The following is a 20,033-nucleotide window of genomic DNA, read 5'->3' as shown; positions in this document are numbered from 1 at the left end:
AACCAGCTCCAGGACTGGCTGCAGATTCTAGAATTTTCAGATGAGGTGATGTGTAAGATAGATAGATAGATTGGGGAGGGGGTGTCCCTCAGAAAGGCCTAGAAGCTTTTAACTCAGTCTTTGTAAAGCTCTCTTTGAAGACATGAGACGCGTACAATTCAGACCCCAGCCCCACAAACTCATACCCCTGCCCTTTGGAGGAAAGGTCTTAGGTTAAAAGTGGAAAGATTGTAGCTCAGATTTTACCCAGACCTGGATGGAGTGCATACTCCTTGGCTGTTAGTCTGCCATGAACCCCCCACCATTGTTAACAAAATGATTGACAAAAGAGGGTGTGACTAAAAGAAGAGAGGGTGAGCGAGGCCTCTGGGAAATTAGGAGACACCCTAATCCAGCCTGTGCCACCAGCTCCTTCAAAGTCACCCATGAGTCACACCTCCCCTCACTAGGATTTCATTTCCCCCTCTGCTGAGGAACACATGTGGCCCCATGCCCCAAGTCTGGTCCTTACTGATCTAGCTGTGCTCCTAGAAAGGCTGTGGGGTGCTGCCCCCATCCTGTGACACGCATCTGTTTGATTCCTCGATCCTGGAGACCACTGGGTTTGGAGGGAGCTGCCTTCTTGACTTGGGCCTGAGCGGAGTAAGCTCTCCAGTCCTGAGATAGGCAAGACAGTCGCTGGAATCAGCAGATTATTGAGCAGGATTCAGTCGTAAACATCCCAGTTTCTAAATCTTACTTACGGAGGACAGTCACTCCAGGGACTGCCACATGGGGATCTGAGCTTCTGTTGGGGGCTTTTCCGTGCTGTGCCCACAAGACATAGCGACCTTATGAAAATGGCAGCGACAGAACTGGGGCTCGCGGTAGGGTTCTAACAACACCCAGCCGACAGGGACCAGAGTTTACCCAGACTAACAGAGTTTACCCAGTTCTAACAAGGAGTATGCTCTCCATCTAGGTCTCGGTAAAATCTGAGCCTTGAGGTGACAATAGGGTGACACAATTCCCATTACACTACTGGACACAGCTGGCTGTTTGAAGGGAACAGACTCTGTGCAGGGCAGCAGGAGGAAGGCTGCCATCTTGGAGCTCTCAAGTTGGCCCCCCAATCTTACCCCTCCGTCTACAGCTTCTTTTGCCCACCTCCCAGCTTTAGAGGGATAGGAAGAAATTTGCCACAACTCTGGTCAGCAGGCCTTCTCTGCTGTACTCGTCTGGGTTCGCACGAGCCACACCCCTACTTGCCACAACCTCCCTCTTCCTCACAGAAGAGGTGACAGAGGACTTTCCTAGATAGCCAGACAGCTGTATAAACCTGCTCCGAGCTGTGCCATCTTCCAACCACCCACAGAACCTGTGGGGCTAGGACTTCTGTCCAGAACCAGCCTGGGGAGCTGTCAGGACCCAATACCCATCGTGGGGGTCAGAAAGGAGCCTGGAGTTCAACCAGAGCTGGAGTCGCATCCTGGATTCATCCGCTACAGAGGATCTATAGGCACTGAAGTGACCAGGACAAGGGTTCCCTGGCCTCCTGGGGAAACATTCTTCCAGAGGAGACAGACCCTGGAAGGGCCAGCAGAGAAATGAAAAAGAGGATTGCAGAAGGTGTGTGAGGTCTTGACATAGCCAGACTGAAGCACAGGCACCAGCACTGCGCAGAAACATCTGCAAGCTTGCAGGATGGGGCATTGCAGTGGCTTGCCAATCGCAGTCTCCCAGAAGCATCTCTCTTTATCTTTGCGGGTATGTGGGTGACCATTTTGTCATAATAGGGATGAAAATGACTCAGTGGGCAGAATAAACTATGTGTAAGCATCCTCCATGTTCACCTGCGCTTCTCGGGGGTTAGATTGATGTCGGAGGGATGCTTTCTTCTCCAGCTAAAGCCCACCAACTCTGAGCTGACTCCTTCCTGGCTCGCCTTCCCCTCCCTGCCACCACCCCTTAATTTTGTTTTGGTTCCCAGAGCAAGCAGAGACTGGCTTCCCGTTGTCATGACAACAGCCATTAAAAGAGCCAGCCACATGATCCAGGTTGATAACGGAAGCTAAGTGACTAACTGCCTTGTTTTCCTGCCTCTGGCTGCTGCCAGGAGGCCTCTTAATTGGAGAGAAGAAAGCAGGGGCTTGTGGGTGGCAGATGAGACCCCTGGAAGGAGACGGGTCCTTCGGGGGAACCTACAGCTAGCTGAGGCAGGGCGTGGGTAGCTGGCTGTACTGCAGAGCCAGCCTCACAGCTGCTGAGCTGTGTCTAGTTAGGGGGAGCACACCCCACCCCCAGCCCTGAAGTGGGAAATGGGATGATGAAAGAAAAGGGGGATGTGCTAAGAAGGCTGAAGGAAGATGAGGGAACAGAGTGATGTTGCCATGGAGACGCTTGGGCTTCATTCTAACCCAGCAGTCTTGATAAAGGACAGAGGACAACTTGACCACCTCAAAACAATCTCGAGATAACATGCAGGGTCACCATGCAAGCCTTGAATCAAACACAAGAATTCATATGTATTTAGTGTGAGTGTGCAGCTCTGCCCAGGGGACATTTGGCAGTGTTTGGAAATGTTTTGCTTAGAACAACTATGGGAGCACCCAGCATCTGCAGGAAGAGGCCACAGGTGCTGCTTAACATCCTGAGGTACACGTTCATATGCCAGCATCCGTCACCCCACCATCTACACCACCTTTCACACCGTCACCATCAGCAGCAGCAACACCATTTCCACCTCTCCACCATCATCATCACTATGATCATCTCCATCACCACCACCACTGTCATTGCCATGACCCTCTACCATCTCCACCACCCCACCACTGTCACCTCCATCAAACTGTTATCTTGGCCATCGTATGTCCACCTGCACCCCACTTCACCACTTCTAGCGCTGTCACCTCTCACCGTCACTCCACAGCACGACTGTCTTCACCATCATGACCCCTTACACCCCAGCCCCTCCATCCCCACCCAGAACCTCCACTGTTACCGCCTGGGAGACTCCTGCTCGGAACAGGTGGCAGCGGCTGGAGCTGTGATCTTCGGACAGTCTCTGGAAGAACAACTCGGGCAGATGGGTGTGAAGGAAGGAGATGAGGAAAGTGCATTTGTCTAGACTTGTACCAGGCTGTGGTTGTCACTGTGAAGACGACCTGCCTACCTCAGACGGGACGGAGCTACAGAGAATGTGAGAGCTGGGGAGGGCTGGTTCTGAGAAAGCTGTGTCTAATAGCGGTCAAGATGGACGCCTCCCTGCTCCTCGAAAGATGGCTTCTCCTTTCTCCCTCCCTCATTCTCTTCCACAGTCCACAAATGTTTACTGAGCAGCCCTGCACCGTAACCCCGTTCAGGAAGCTGCAGCTTGGAAAATGAGAAAAAGGAGCCGTCACCCGCTGTCACTGCACAATTTAGCCAAGACTCAGATGACAATATAGATGGTGGGGCTGGGGAGGTGACTCCATGGCAAACTGTTTGCTGTGCAAGCATGGGGGTCTGGGTTCAAATCCTCAGCATCCATGTAAAAGCTGGCACAGCAGAATGAGTGTGTGACCTCAACACTGGGAAGGCAGAGACAAGCCGAACCCCAGAACTCAATGGCCGGTCAGTGAGCCTATCCCCAGGGAAAGATCCTGTTTCAAAGAATAGGTGGGAAATGACTGAGGACGCAGACATCAACTTCTGGCTTCCACACGTACATGTGAACATGAACATGCACACGGCATGCACAAGCACGCGCACACACGGTATGGATAGCACCAAGTGCTATGGAGAAAACGAGACGGGGAGAGATGGAAGGAAGGGCTGACTAGAGTGGTCGGAGTTGGCCTCTGTGATGGGGTGATTTGGGGGCAGGGAGTGAAGGAGGGATGGATATTGCTGTCTGCAGGTCAAGCACAAGCATGTTCAGAGTCTGAGTTGGAAACAAAGGATAGCGAAGAGGTCAATGGGGCTGAAACAGTGAACAAGAGTGGAAACAAGGTCGGAGAAAGACTGGGGGACTTGTCGTGCCTGTGGACGGGTGAGACTTGGTATCTAGTCTGAGTTACATGAGAGCCATGTTGGAATTTTGAGCCAGAGAGAAACATGAAAGGACTGCAGGCGTGTGGGGTTGGGAACAAGGACACCATAGCCAAGAGGGACCGCTGGCTTGTTCTTTCTCTCAACAGGGTCTCACTACATAGCCCTGGCTGGCCTAGAACTCATTCTGTATACCAGCCTGGCCTCGAACTCACAGAGATCCTCCTGCCTCTGCCTCCCAAGTGCTGGGATTAAAGGTTGCGCCTCTATATCCAGCTTTCTGACTTAGTCTTTGTGAGCTAGTTCATGAGTGAGAAGTCACTGTCGCTCTTCCTGCGTGTTCCTGCTCTATGAAGTACAGGTGGCAAAACTGTTTGCTATTGAGTGAGCAAGAGAGAGAGTGTGTGCACATGCATGTGCGTGCAGGTGAGTGTGTGTGCTCTATTTGGGCTTCAAAGCGTGAAACTTTTGGACAAAGCAGTCTCTCAGCCCACCTGCGATGTCTGATGTATTTTCAAAGTTCTGAGAAGGTGGCTTCTGGGAGCTGTGAATGGCACTGGACACCCGTGGGAGACCCTGGCGCTTGTGCTCTCTTCAGCGAAGTGGCAGGAGGGATGACTTCTGCACCTCCTGTGCTGTCCCCTCCCAGAGCTGCCCTGCAGCCACTCAGAAGGGGCTCCATCAAAGAATGTTTTGATGCAGACTAGCAGATAGGGCAGGGCCATTCTGTCACTAGTACCAGCACTTTCTGGCTACAGAACCTTGCAAAAGGGGGGAAAGGCTAAAAATGAATTTCTTGGTTGAAGTGTTTGGGAAGTTTGGGTGATCAGGTTCAGGTGTAGTTATATTTAGGGGTCAACAATGTCATCAGTACCCCTAAATATAACTCATCAGTACTGTGTCTTCCTGATGGGATCTGAGGAAGCCAGAGCCCTTGTTCTGCCTCTGCAGCTGGCGTTCCATGAAGAGATGGTTTGTCCACTCCCATCATCTCTTCCAGCTTCCAGGCGAGTGAGGTTGGCCAGCCTGAGACCTCAGAACATCTATTTGGCTCCATCCTTCAGCCCACTCGTCCCTGTTTATGCTGCTCTGAATGTGCCAAGCCTGTGTGTAAGATGTAATAAGAGATATCTGGTTAGGCTGTGGGAACAAGACACTCGGCTGAGACCATCCCCAGGTCCCCTGAGGTTGATGGAGCACCGTGTCCTGGCAGTCATTAAGGAGACACAGGGATGGCAGGCAGGTCGCTCACCCTCTGTCATAGAAACACCCATGCTGCAGCCTAGGCTTGACTTCAAACTCAACTCTCCTCAGCCAAAACCAATAATTCAGGAGTCCTCATGAAGTGTGCTCTGCCCTCTAGTAGTGTAGGACCCTTTCCGATGATAAACCCCCAATAGCCTTGGGGCTTATCATCCCACTACCCTCTCCTAGGAGTTGAGTTGGAATAGCTGAGTCTTTGGCTGGCTGTGCCCCTGTCCTGGGGTGGACAGCGCAGGGGTCCCCCCTCTACTGTTTTCTCATCAGCCTACAGGAGACAGTGTTCAGCTAAGGAAGCCATACTTCCTGGGCATAGGCCCCTTACTGTTATGTGTTCCTGTGCCCTAGGGCCCTGAGAGTTCCGAATGCTGACAGTGGTATTTCTCTTTATTTCAATAGTTGAGAATCTTGGAGAATAAATTCTGGTTCCTCCTTCTCAGGGACAGATTGTGGGTATTTATAAAAGGGCCAGAGAAAGACCAAGTAAAAAAACAAATGGAACTGGGTATTGTGGCGCCTGCTTTTAATCCCAGCACTCAGGAGGCAAAGGCAGGAGGATCAGAAGTTCAAGGTTATCTGCAGCAGCACAGGGAATGTGAAGCAGTCTGGGCTATGTGACTTGTCAATAATAATAATAATAATAATAATAATAATAATAATAATAATGATGAGACCCTTGGAACCCTGGTAGTTTAGAGACCCAGTGATACTCAGAGATTGAGCATGTTCCCTTCTGATTATTATTATTTAGTAATTTATGAATAATTAATAAAATTCTAGTACCTTCCATTTACTGAACTTGGATCCTAAGTGCTTTCCCTCTTCTTTAATCACAAACCAGTCCTCTTGAAGCCCAGAGAGGTTAATAAACACAGACAAGGTCACACAGCCAAAGGGCAGTGGAGCAAGGTCCATCTTCCATCCATTTCAGCTTCAATAAGCCCTGAAAACCTAGGTAGAAAACTAAATCTACAAAGTGAAGGGGCCAGAAGCAGATGTCTGGGCCCAAGTGTTTGGGAAGTTTGGGGTGAGCAGGTTCAGGTACAGCTGTTTCCAGGGTTAATATCATGAGAAGCTCTTGCCTCTGTGCTGCCATCCGAGGTGTTTGTTGGCCCTCTGAGGAAGCAGCAAGTACCCAGCATCCCCAGGGGCGCAGTCTGCCCATGACCTTGACATCACAGCAGAGAAGAGAGCTTCCTTCCTAGCCTTTGGGTCTGTTCCAGCCTGGGTCACATGATCCCTTTGTAGTGCAGGTTACTGTGATTGGTCAAGCCTGGAGGGGCAGAGCAGAGGAGCATGGGTAGGAAATGGCAGGCAGAGAGCCAGACACAGGGGTGGGACCACAGCTGCCCATCTGGACAGCAGGACTGTGAGAGTCAGGGAAGCCCAGCTCCAGTGAGGCTTACTGACTTCCATCACTGTGCTCACTGAAAGGAAACAGGAGGGAAAGGGCTCGACTCCCCCTTCAGAAGACACAGCCCAGCCAGCACATGAACACCCTGATGGTCCCAGTTCTTCCCTGTGCTCCAGGCCCTGCCTGGCCAATGCACAGTTGGGCACCAGGTCCCCTCTTATGGTCCATTGTTGAGTTGGAAATGACAGAGGAGAGGGCTCACTGAGGGCCTGGGTTTGAATCCCCAGAACCCGTGTTAATGCATAAAGTGCTGTAATCCCAGCATGCCTGCAAGAGGTGGGAGGTGGGAGGTGGGGACAGGGAGAGCCCCAAACTCACAGCACAGCTGACCTGGCCTAGGAAACAGAAAATTGGTTAGGAGAAAGGTGAGGGCTGGCAGCTGAGGTTGTCCTATGATCTCCACACATGTACGGTGGTCCACCCCCCCCCCCACACAACTGTGTTTGTGCAAACATCACAAACACACATGAAAATAAGACACGATTCTTCAACAATCCCTGCTTCTTTGCAAATGCTCAACAGATCCACGTAGCTAGTGCTACCTAACGGGTATACAGAGCATTTCTAGAAACTTCTATCACATTCTGGTTTTTATATCAAGTGCTTGGTATTTAGTCACACATGAAATGCAGAAATGTTGCAGCCATCTGAGAGGCAGACCTGTGTGTTATCCCATTTTAGAGATGTTTAAATGGAGGCACTTTAAGTGAAGTGACTTGCCCTGGGCATACAGCAGATAACTGGTGATAGTATCGAAACTGTCCCTTAAAGACAGCATCCCAACTGCTTTTCCTTTTAAGGCCCAGGAGGGTAAAGTCAGTGTCTGCTTTATCTGGGTGTTTTAAGCAAGCCCCTGAAATTTGCTTTTCATACCCTCCCAGGTTTAGGCGTTTTTTGGGAGAATCTGTGTTTTCTCATCTGCAGGGCTGTGCATCTGGAGTTGGGGCGTTGCCAGAGACCTAGTCACAAGAGGTGGGCAGCACACCTAGGAGAAGGCAGACGGCTCTCGGGTGTGGGCGGGATGTGAGGCACGAGCTTGGCTCATTTCTCTGGGCGTAGAGAAGGTTGGGGTTCCTCCTTCCAACTACCTCATCCCATGGGAAGGGTTGGTTCCGGGGGCCTGGAGCACCAATACAGGTTGGTAGAAATTGCATCCCCTGCCTAGAACACCTTTCTCCGTGGTTGTGGAGGGATCGGCCAGTCCTCAAGCCCTCGGTGAGGGAACCATGCCCAGTGCCTATTTATAGCAAGCAGATAAACCATTAACTCAGGCGACTGAGCCACAGACCTCCATCCTGCAATCCAAACACCTATTTAGAGCGGGTGGGCTGGGAGTGGGCAGGGGAAAGATTTCCCAACACTCTGCAGTCTCTGGGGCCCACTGCTGTCCAATTTCATACCTCCCTGGCCTGCCCTCTGCACCCCTTCATGTGGGTTATCCTCCCCAGCCTGGCTGCCTCCATCTGCATGTGTGGAGGAACAGGAAAGACTGGAGGAGAGGGTTACAGGTCTGGCCTGGAGTCCCATTCCCCATCCCCTCATCCCTCCACATGCTGGCCTTCCCTGCAGCCCGCTTCCCCATGATGGCTCTAAGGAATCCTCAAGGACCCGTCATGGTCTCCTTGGAGGCCTGTGGCTGCACTGAGGGTCCTCTTGGCACAGGTCACTTGGACAAGTTTATGAACAGAATTCCATCACTGCCCTGTGCACCCTTTGAGTCCCCTATTACTCTCCCCTTCAGCCCTGGCATCCTGCAATCTCTTCGCCTTCCCCGTGTGTGCACCTGTTCCAGGATGGCATCATTGGCATTGTGCAGGGCACGGCCTTTGAGTGCTGCCTTCTTCGGCCTGGTAATTGGTGAAGGAAGTTCCTTTGGCAGCATGATTCTCCCAGGGAGTCGGTGTGTGCCAGGTGGCTGGGAGAGGTGACCCACAGAAACTGAATCAAGGCCAGGGAGCCAGGAATTGGCCATGTACCAGATCCTGATGTTCAGTTGCAGGGGGTCAAGTGAATGCTGCTTGCTGCCCTGCTGCTGGGGTCCCCACTTTTGACAGCCTGAAGCTCCCTGAGCTCCACAGACTTAGTCTCTCTGGGAACACGGGAAGAGTGGAGACACCCACCGTGTTTCCTCACTCACCAACCAGCAGGTGTCAGCAGGGGCTGGAGGGGGTTAGCTGGGCCCAGGAGAGGTTGTAGACCTCTTCTGCTCAAGCCTGTGTACTGGGTGCCTCCAGCCAGGGATCCCTGTGGGTCAAGTCAAGCATGTCGTGCCCACCCTTAAGGCAAGATGTTTGTTTAACAATTTTAAAGATTTGTAAACAAAACCAAAGAGACCATGTGACCTAGACTGTGGCCTGCAATTAGGTCTCCCAGGCTTAACAAATAAAAATTCAGAGTGCCCAGTTGGACCTGAACTTCAGTGAAGCAGAAGGAAAAGATCCTTGCAGAACTCCACACGATATCCGAAATGTGCTTTTACTAACCCCACCTCCCTGTGTCTGAGACCTGGGTGCATGGGGCCATTCTCCCAAAAGGCAGAAAGTTTTTTTCTTTTCCTTTCTGGCCCTTTATGGAAAAACCCTTGCTGTCCTTGGTCTTTGATATACAAAGGCCCATCAGGAAGGACAGGAGGTGAGGACAGTTCTGAGGACGGAGCTACCGAGGCATCAGTGACTGGCATTAGCAGTGATAACAGCCCCAGAGTGGTCACTGTCTCATATGAGCTAGCACTTGTGTGCCCATGGGCCTCAGGGTCTCCAATGGTCATTCAACAAACTCGGTGTGTAAGAGTACAAGCATGGTAGGGTGTACCAAGAACACAGCATGCTGGGAGGGACGGGAGGACATTCTAGATGTTCTTAGAAAGAGAGCTGGCGGATCCTTCCGAGGAACCATGTGAGTGGTGGGGACCAGGGTAGAGCTGTATGGGGCCCCCACCTTCACCATGGGAAACCCAAGCTGGAGATCACTCTGTGAATGACAGGGTTTGACCTGGCCTAGTGGCTTCCAAGGGCTCCTTCGTGCTCTATCTCTGTCCCTTAGAAGGGGTCTGTTGCTTTGGTGCAGCTCTGTGCAGGGTCCTAGGGGAAGTATTTTGCCTGAAGATTCTGGAATTTTTAGCCTAGTCCTATCCAAGTCAAAGGCTTCAATGTAACCAGGAACACTGGGCAGGAGACAGGAATGTGGAAGTTGATTGGGAACCTGGCAGAACTCCAGGTGGGCTGTGGGAGGATGGGGACACGTGGTGGACAGCAAACAGGGCAACCATAGACCCAGGAACATCCCTCCAGCCTGGAAGACCTGCCTGGTTTTCCAGCCTTCCCTGACTTCCTCTAGAGATCCATTCTTCTATGCTGTTTAAATATTTACAGGTGGAAGGAGGGAGGGAGGGAGGCAGGGCTGCTGTCTGAATGGAGGCAGGTGTGGCAGAGGCCGCTACCACCCCAGGGCCAGCTGTGTCCTGGGCAGCCCTGAGTGGAAAAACTCCTTGGCCTTCCGCGGAAGGCCCATGAGCGCCCCCTATGGAGAGCTCATGCCCTTGCACCTTCACAATCCTGGTAGGTTTCTGCTTGCTTGAAGCCTCAGATCTGTTTCCCAGAAAGCGAGACCCAGCTGGACAGCTCTACTTCCTGGCCAGCTTGTCTGTTTTGAGACAAGGTTTCTGCTCCTTAGCCCAGACTTGTCTAGAACACCTGTTCTTCCTGCCCCTTCTCCTGGGTGCCTGAATTTCAGGACTGTGTCAACATGCCCAGTTCAGGGAGGCCTTTTAGACACTTTGTTTTTTGTTGTTGTGTTTGTTTGTTTGTTTGGGGGGGATGGGATCTCTCTAAATAGCCCTGGCTGTCCTAGAACTCACTCTGTAGACCAGGCTGGCCTCGAATTTACAGAGATCCGCCTGCTTCTGCCTCCTGAGTGCTGGATTAAAGGTGTGTGCCACCATGCCTGTCTATTTTTTTAATTAACTTTAGTGAGTATATATGGATGTTTTGTCAGCATTTATATCTGTGCACATGTAAATTCCTGGTGCCTACGGAGGCTGGAGAGCCTCTGGAACTGTAATTACAGACAATTGTGAGCCACTGTTGTGTGCTGGGAACTGAACCCAGGTCCTCTAGAAGAGAAGGCAGTAGTCCTAACCACTGAGCCGCCCTTCTCTCCAACACCCCTGCCCCAACACACGCGCACTGATTCTTAACAGGTTCAGCAGGTTTCGAGAGGAGCAAGTTCTGCTGTGAGGGACTGCATCCAGACTCCAGACACCCTGCAGGTCATATGTTGACCCCTGAGGCCTCCCAAAGCGTCCCCTCAGGGTGTTGCTGGCAGGATCTTCTTGGGGTATCTCTCCCTCCTGACCCCCAGCTCAGTGTCTCTTTTGGTCTTTGTGTGGGAGAGATTCCCAGCTTTGGCCTGTAAGCCGATTCCACCCTTCTCCTTGCCCAGGTGAGAGTCCCTTCTCACCGAGTTCCCAGCTCCTTAGGTGTTCAGCAGAGGGGCAAGCCTGTTCTTCTAAAAGAACTGAGTTAGAATTCCTTTGCTGTTCCCAGTCTGTATGACCCTTGGGAAGGCGCCTCGGCTCTCTGAACCCCACATACACAGTGCTGCTGTTAGGGGAGCCCGCCAGAGATGACCACTCACTCCGTTATAGCCAACCGACAGTCTTGATTCCTGTCAACTGGGTATTCCTGTCAGTTCAAGTATTCGGGACCCAAGTGCAGTGCCAAGTGTTTAGAGTAAGGGGTTTTTAAAGCAAAAACCACATCCTGGTATCTTGCCCTTCAGCTTCAGGGGGAGTTTTGCACAAACAAGTTGTTTAACAGAAGCTAAGATAAGCTAGCTGCAGCATGGTGGTCTCAGGTTCTAGGATAGAGCTGGGTAATTTTCCAGGGGCTTCCCACCAAGAAGACCAAATTCTAGTTAAGCCTAAAATGACTTCAGCAAGATTGCAACATGGAGGAACCTCTGCACTGTCTTGCCCTGTCACAATGCTAGGGATGGAGTCCCATACATGTTAGGTACATGATCTGTGCCTGAGCCACATACCTTGACTCTACATGTTTAGAGTAGAGCCAGTGATGTCCGCATGAGCATTGAGGAGGGCGCTGTCCACAGGTAGAGAGGTCTGGTACTTGTTCAGTAAAACCTCTCAAAATGTGGTCAGTGGCCTATTGTAAGACAAGGACCCTGGGTTGAACTTCTCAGATCTTGGGTGAGTTATCTGAAAAAGAAAAAAAAAAAACTCCATGCCTCAGTTTCCCCACCCGTAAAGGAAACTGAACCTTGCTAGAATGGTTGCACTTGAAGTCTCTGGTGTGTGCTGGGGAGGGGTGTGTGTGTGTGTGTGTGTGTGTGTGTGTGTGTGTATGAGCAAAGTGCTGAGTCATGACCTTGATCATCATACAGAGATGAGGACAAGGGTCCTGATCCTGTGAGGGTGTTGCTTTCATTTGCTTGGGCTACTGTGACAAAATACCACAGGCAGATTGATTTACACAGAGCAGGAATGTGCTGTCCTGAAGTTCTGGCTGCTGGAAAGGAAGGACAGAGACCTCTGTGCTGGGTTGTGCTCTCTTGGCCTTTAGATGCCATCTTCTCTCTTGTCTCCGGGCCATCTTCTCTCTGGACCATCTGTCCTGTGTTCCTATTTCCCTGTTCATATGAGGACACTGCTTATACTAGATTGGGGGCAACCCCAATGGCCTAATTTTAAAGATTTTCTTTTCAAATATGATCATACTCGGACTAAGTAGGAGACAGTGTTTTAAAATAGCCAGTTAGCACTGGGCAGTGGTGGCACACACCTTTAATCCCAGCATTGGGTGGTTAGGTGCAGGCAGATCTCTGTTGAGTTCAAGGCCAACCTGCTCTACAGACTGAGTCCAGGGATCCAAAGCTAAGAGAAACTGGAAACAAACAACAAACAAACAAACAAAAATAGCCTGTGGGTGGAGAGAGAAGGGCACACAACTCCGCACAAAGCCAGTTGGGGAGCTGGTCTGTCGCAACAATTTTTGGGGAGTGCAAGAGAAATATTGGGGTGGGGGGAGAGGAGGGAAATGAGACATTCTAGGAAGCCGAGTGGAGCAGAATTTACCAGGGTTGGTTCTTTGCCTGCTCCCTCCCCTCACCTGAGCCTGGAGACCTGCCACATGTCCTGAGGAGGCTCATGGCTTTCTTTGGGGACACGGAGCAGATGGAACCTGGTATCTCTGCACACAGGCAGGCAGCAGTGCTGCTGATTAAGAGCAGCCCCAGGGGGTGGGGGGAGGGACGAGCAGATGGCCGCCTCCGGAAAACAGGAGGACACTGGCAGCAGAACCACACCTGCCTGAGACACCGCGGTCACTGCCTAGGACTGGAGCCTGGAGCACCACACTATGGCGATGTCAGAGTCCCTCAGCTATTCTAGGTTAGACCAGCTGGGTGAAAGCCTGGACCAGGATTCAGAGGATATCAGCCTGGTATGAGTCACACTCATGCAGGGTCAGCAAGCTACTGGCCAGCTGCCAAATCTAGCCCTCTGTTGGCTTTCATTTCTTATCTATTTACTTTTCATAGATGATTTATGTGTGAGGGCGTGCTGCAGAGGTCAGAGGGCAACTTGTGAAAGTTCATTCCCTCCTTCCACCATGGGGATGGAAACTCAGATGGTCAGGCTTAGCACCAAGCACCTTTACCTACTCAGCTATCTCCTTGGCCCAATACGTCATTTTCTCTCTGCTTCAGTCTTTATTATTTCCTTCCTTCTGTTGCCTTGGGTTTATTTCCTCCTGTTTGCTAATTCCTAAGAAGTGAAGGTAAGTTGTCATTTAGGTCTTCCGCCCTCAATACTGTTCCCTTGCACCTAGTAGGTCTCGCATCTAGTATGCCTTGCACCTAGTAGGCCTCACATCTAGTATGCCTTGCACCTAGTAGGCCTTGCATCTAGTAGACCTCAGCATATTGTATTTATTCACTTTTATCTCAAGATGTTCTTCTTTGTCTCCTGGGACTTCTTTGACTGGTAGATGAGCTCTTTCATTTCTGCATGTTTGTGGATTTTCCTGTTACCCCTCTGCTTTTGACTTCCAGTTTCCTCCCGCGGTGCTAATGACAGATGGCTGAAGGCATGGCTCAGTGGTACAGTGCTTGCCTGGCATGTGTGCAGACCTGGGCTCACATCTGTAAAGCAGGGTGATGCCGTGGGCTTGCGGAGGGGTTCAGGCTGAGAATAGGTCCTGTGAAGCCCGGCTGCTGTCTCTGTTCTCAGAGCCAGTCATTCATTGGTGCTGACGCAGGTGGATGGGCTGTGGCTGCCCTGCTGCCTCTGAGCACTTAGTGGCGTGTGACCGAGGGCTCTGTCATCCTGTGTGCACCTCCAGGAAGCAAGCTGCAGGAAGAGACAGGGGCTACAGGGGCTGCGACACCTCAGGAAGGTCTCGCTGGAGGAAGAGGGCAGGTCCAGGACTTGGCTTCCTTTGTCCTACATTAGAGGCCTGTGACAGATTTCTGGAACAGGCCTTTGGATCACCTTTTGACCTCAGACTCAAAGTGGGGAAACTGAGGCCCAGGAGAAAGGCTTTGCTTGAATCCCATAATGCCTCCAGGCATAATGGGATACAAGTTTGGGTAAAGCCAGAGGATGTTCAAGCCCCAGAGGTCACTACTTTTCTGAGGCCAGCTGTCCTTTCCCAAAGAAACTTGTGTGTATCCTGGAGTCACTCAGCAGTGTATGACAGGGACAGAGTGTCATGAGGACAGGCCCTAGCCTGTAACGGGGACCCCAGCTGGTGGTTCATCTTCATCTATTCCCTCCCTCTCTCCCTGGCAGGTGGACTCTTGTGAGCTTCTATTTCCCAAAGTTCACCCACAAACCCATTGAATCCCGATGCTTCCAAAATCCCATAATTGACTGTCACCATGGTGCCCCCATAATTCCTTTATCTTCCAACTCATTTACCACTGCATCCAAGGGATCTTTGTAGAGCACCTAATATACAGTGCAGATAAGGCAAAGGGCAAGGCAGGGGGACTTGTATTCTGGAGAGGAGATGCAGGCAGGACACCATAGGAATCAGAGCAGGAATGGTGCCGAGTCCTTGGAAGGATCGCACAGGCGCAGTTCTGGGAAATGTGTGTAGGGTAGGGCACTTTGTGTGACACCTGAGAAAGGTGACAAGCCTCCATGCAAATGAAGTGAGATGGGGAGCTTGTGGACACTCTGGGGGTACAGCATGGGCCCTGGGGCACAGCACCCCATCTGATCAGTCTCTTCCACCCCTGTGCATCCTGCAGGTGAAGCAGATCATGGAGGAAGCTGTTACCCGAAAGTTTGTCCACGAGGACAGCAGCCACATCATCTCCTTCTGTGGTGAGTGGTGGCCACTGTGGCGGCCTCAGAAGCAGAGGCAGTGGGGAGCGGCTTCCCGGATGGGGTGCAGTGGGGGAGATGCACCTGGGAGCCAGCTCTTGCCTTATGTTGGGCTTTGTGACTCTGAAGCTATTTTGGGATCCCAAAGACACTCTGCAGCAGGAAGTGGATTTGGAAATGCAGAGTCGCGGGAGAAGGGTTGAGGATGCCTCCTGTGTCCCATGGAGGGCCCAGCAGGGCTTGCCCCACACTGACTCATCCGCTTGAGGCACGAGGGATGGCCTCAGCCATCTCCCTCTGGGAAGAGGATGGAGCGAATGGGAACTGTCTTAAAGGAGTGATGAGGGCTGGGGAGCAATTCAGCTGGCAGGGTGCTTGACTCAGATGCACAAAGCCCTGGATTCCACCCCCAGCAATACATAGCATGCATGGCGCCCCACGCCTGTACCCCCACACTCCTGTGGTGGAAGAAGGAGAGCCAGAAGTTTAAGGTCATTCTCAACTCCATATTGGCTCCAGGCCAGCCTGGGCTAAAGAAGACCCTGTAACAGATAGTTGGGTGTGGGGAGTTAGCAGCCACTGAGGTATCTCGAGACCCACATTTAGCAGACTGAGCCTAGAAGGTCTGAAGTGTGACTCAGATCCCACTGTGGGCCATCGCCTCAGGAGGAGCCAGGTTCCCTGTGCCTGAGGTCAGCTCCAGCTCATGATGGGGTGGCTGTTTTGAAGAGGAACCTCTCGTCTTTTCTCCTTGGAACTTTAGTAAGTGGAATATCTCATTGGAAGTGTACAGTGGGGTCCCTTCCCATGATCATGGCCTTGTGAAGATACCCAAGCAAGGATAAGTAGCCAGCCTGTCCAGTTCCATTCACATGGCTGGGGAACCACCAGTGGGACTGATTGTGTGTGGAGCAGAACCTCACCATTTTGTAGCAGGCAGACTGAGTTCAAATCCCACCTCTGCCTCTTCCTGTTGAGTGCATGTCCTGGTTTGCGTTAAAATGCTATGATAAACACCAGAACCAACAGTAGCTTGTGGGAGGGTGTGTTTCTACTTACACTTCTAGATCACAGTCCATCACAGAGGGACATCAGGGGGTTGCAGGGGGTTGCTGCCCAGAACTGAAATAACCACACAGAAACTGTATTAATTAAATCAAAAATTATTCTTGTCTATGTTAGCCACGTGGCTTGGTACCCTTTTCAGTGTGGCAGTCACATCTTGATTGCTCTGTGGCTGGGTCGTGACTGCAGAAAGAGCTTTCCTCTTCCCAGAATTCTCCTGTTCTCATCACCCTGTCTCTACTTCCTGCCTGGTTGTCCTGCCTATACTTCCTGCCTGGCTACTGGCCAATCAGCATTCTACTAAATACAATTGACAGGGTACAAACCATTATCCCACAGCACTTCCCCCTCTTTAAAAAAAAAAAAACCAAGAACTCTGAATCTAATATCCTTTGTTTAACTTTTCTCCTGACTATTATTCATAACAACTTGTAATCAACATTCCAAACAAGGGAAAATATCCATAGTCCATTTTTTTGGGAATGTGGGCATAGTTTTCCAGGCTACTTTCTGCTGGTTGGGGGCGCTGATAATCTTATGCAGACCTAAAGAAAATTTAGAATTATGATCAAGTCATGACTGGAGTATCCTGTGAGGCTTGATCATCTCAGGCAGCAGTCTTGAATCTGTTCTGGATGCAGAACTCAGACATCTGTGTCATCTATTCCTACTGGAGATTTCTTAGGTAGTATTCCTTGATCAAACCTGATTTTTCTTAACTCAGAATGAATCCACAGCCTCCCATTTCCTGTGGAAACAAAAGCAAAACCTCTTCTCCAAATTAACATACCTTTTGACTTCAATTTTGAAGTCAAGGTATTTTCAAAATACCTATCTTGGATTAATTCAGCAGCATTTATAAACAAATATCTTTTAGCAACTGTTGCTCCTTCCTCAGCATTCAAACAATTCAAACAGAACATAATAACATACAGTATGCAGATTCTCTGTGTGTTTTCCATCTTTACGTGGCTTTATTTTAACCTCTGTTTCTTTTATTTTTTCTTTTTAATTTTTTGGCTTTTTGAGACAGGGTTTCTCTATGTATCTTTGGCTGTCCTGGAACTCGCTCTATAGACCATGTTGGCCTTGAACTCACAGAAAACGTCCTGCCTCTGCCTCCCAAGTACTGGGATTAAAGGCGTGTGCCACCACACCCAACTACTCCTTTTCTTTCTTTTTTATTTTAAGAACTTTAACCTTTTTCTTTTCTTTCCCAAGCCTGCATATATTTTTAACACACTGTAAACCATTTAGAGGTTTTCTTCATCTTTGAATCTCTCTTTACTGTATATTTCTGGGGTTTTTTTTTTTTGACCACATGAGTCTTTAATTTGCTAAGAAATATGGCTAAGAGTAAAGCCATGACTTTGACAGCTGAATCCAGCCCATTCCTTAGCTTTCTGAGATTTCAGCCTCGTGGTGGAGGTACCAGCTAGAGCCATGTCTATTGCCACAAGTCTATGGCATTTCAAGGTCCCTGCCACCACCAAAAAGCATCAATACCATTTATGTGTTTTTTGGCAGGACCTCTTTAAAAGACCTGCAAGGTTTTACAGCTAAAGCTGAGTCAGGAAGCCTCTCTTAAATGAGAGTACTTGCCTCTAGTAAGCAGAGCCCACCTGAGAAAATGCTGCTATTAAGAAGTGTGTTTATTCTTTTTTATCTAAAGTAACTTCCCAAGCTCTCTCAGGCTTCTAAGTAGATTTGGTCAGCCCCATGTTGGCATGCCATTCTGTTGACTGAAGTTGTCCCACAGCATTAGGGTAGGAACCTGGGCACAGAAACCAAAGCAGAAGCCATGGAAGGGTGCTACTCACTGGCTTGCTCCCCATGACTTGCTCAATCTGCTTTCTTATAGAACTGGTGACCACCAGCTTGCTCATAGTAAGCTGGGCCCTCCAACACCTATAACTAATCAAGGAAATGCCCTATGGGCTTCCCTATAGACCAGTCTGATGGGGGCATTCTTTTAGTAGAGCTTTTTCTTCCCAGAGTACTCTAGCCTGTATCCAGTTGACAAACACCAACCCAAAGAGTGGCCTTGGGCAAGTTCTCCTATTCATTTATCTTTATTTTGAGTGTGTGTGGTATATGCATGTGTTCATGTGTGTGAGCCAGAAATTGACATGGGGTACCTTCCTTAGTTGCTCTCCACCCAATTGCTTTTGGGACAGGGTCTCTTGCTGAGCCCGAATGTCTTCATTTTGGACCAGCTGGCTGGCCAGCAAGGATGTCATGAGCAAAGTAGAGTGTGTCGATTTAAACATATGTGAGCACACTTGTGTATGTGTAGACTGTAATATTTTATTTATATAAAATGTATTTTTGCATTTTATATGCTTATGACAGCTTTTACTTTTTTCTGGATGTTTCTATCTGAGGATAAAATGACATGTTAAAACTTGCTGACACAGCTGTCAGTTAAGCTACAGGGGAATAAAATGCAGTTAAAGAATGTCATAGCCAGCCAGACCTGGTGGTACAGGCCTATCATCTCAGCACTCAAAAGGCTGTGGTGAGTTGGTCCAAAAATTCCAGGCCAGTCCAGGCAGCTTCGTGAGATCCTGTGTCTTAGGGATTTTTCTTTGGTGACAAAATGCCATGGAGTTCAGAGGGCGAGTCCATAGCCATCCTGGTGGGGAGTGTGGCAGTGGGCAGGCGTGGCTCTGGAGCAGTACCTGAGAGATTACACTCTCTGATCCACAAATATGAGACAGAGGGGGCGGGGCTGACTGGGAATGGCATGGGCTTTTGAAACCTCAAAACTTGCCCTAAATCACATACCTTCTCCAACAAGTCCACACCTTCCAATCCTTCTCAAATTGTTCCACCAACTGGGGACCAGATATCCAAACATATGAGCCTGTGAGGACATTCTCATTTAAACCATCACCCTCTGTCTCAAAGCAGAATTGTAAAGGGCTCCATCCCCAGCCCCTTGCACCCAATCCCAGCATTCAGGAGACAGGGACAGAAGCAGTGGATCATTGTGAGATTAAGGCCAGCCTGATCTACATAAAGAGTTCCAGGCTAGCTATAGCCACATACTGAGATCTTGGCTTAAAAATAATGAGAAGAATATCAGACTGAAGCTATTTAGGGGTGGGAGAAACTGAAAGACATTGAATGCAGTGTAAAGGACTCTAGAAGCATTTTTCTCATTCTCTGTTCTTTGGGGAGCATTGTCAGAAAGACCTAAACAGACACAGGCAAACCCCGGGGGCTGATCGACCAATCCAGAAAAACCTAAACAGACACAGGCAAACCCGGGGCCTATCAACCAATCCAGAAAGACCTAAAGAGACACATGCAAACCCCAGGAGCCGATCAACCAATCCTAGAGGACTGTACAGGTCAGCTAAAAGCCCCATTTTATGGAAGCCCCCGGGAGCCCTGCCCAGAATGCCCATCTGCATGGACAGATAGCGCACTATCAGGCATTCCTCAAAATGAAGTGTCTGCAACACGAAATGAAGGAACCCAGTGACAAAAAAATAAGCAAGAGGTAGCCAAGTCCCTAGTGTCTCTCCGTATGCGTATGTTTTGCCGAATGCCGGTTGGCTCACCATTTCAGGGTGTGCTCACCAGAGCTCTCGCTGCATGGTTTTGTTGCAGGTACAGGGCAAGGTCAGTTCTAACAGTTGATTACTACCCAGCAAGGGGGAGATCTTACTGTATATTCACTTGTCAGTGAGCACTGAGTATGCACCTAATGCATACTGGTAGAAAATAGAAAGAGGATTCCCAGGCAATGATGGTGGTTGTGTGGTGATGATGATGATTGTGGTGATAGTGGTGATGATGGTGGTGATGGTGGTGGTGATGATGATGGTGATGATGGTGATGATGGTGGTGATGATGGTGGTGATGATGGTGGTGATGATGATGGTGATGATGATGGTGATGGTGGTGATGATGGTGGTGATGATGATGGTG

At 50.0% G+C, this 20,033-nt stretch overlaps 1 protein-coding gene across 2 annotated transcripts in view; it reads left to right on the top strand.

The window, feature by feature from the left end:
• Sgsm1 (small G protein signaling modulator 1) overlaps positions 1 to 20,033 on the top strand; it is a 72,441-nt gene that overhangs the window by 1,412 nt on the left and 50,996 nt on the right. For both annotated transcript variants that reach the window (XM_005344240.3, XM_005344241.3), the window contains exon 3: positions 14,954 to 15,029. In XM_005344240.3, the coding sequence (XP_005344297.1) occupies positions 14,954 to 15,029 (76 nt within the window). The remainder of the gene's footprint in view (positions 1 to 14,953; positions 15,030 to 20,033) is intronic.

Source organism: Microtus ochrogaster, chromosome 2 (genome assembly GCF_000317375.1).
Source record: "Microtus ochrogaster isolate Prairie Vole_2 chromosome 2, MicOch1.0, whole genome shotgun sequence".
In the NCBI taxonomy this organism is placed as follows: domain Eukaryota; kingdom Metazoa; phylum Chordata; class Mammalia; order Rodentia; family Cricetidae; genus Microtus; species Microtus ochrogaster.
Note: the sequence above shows the minus strand (reverse complement) of the source record. Positions and strands in the feature narration are given on the sequence as shown.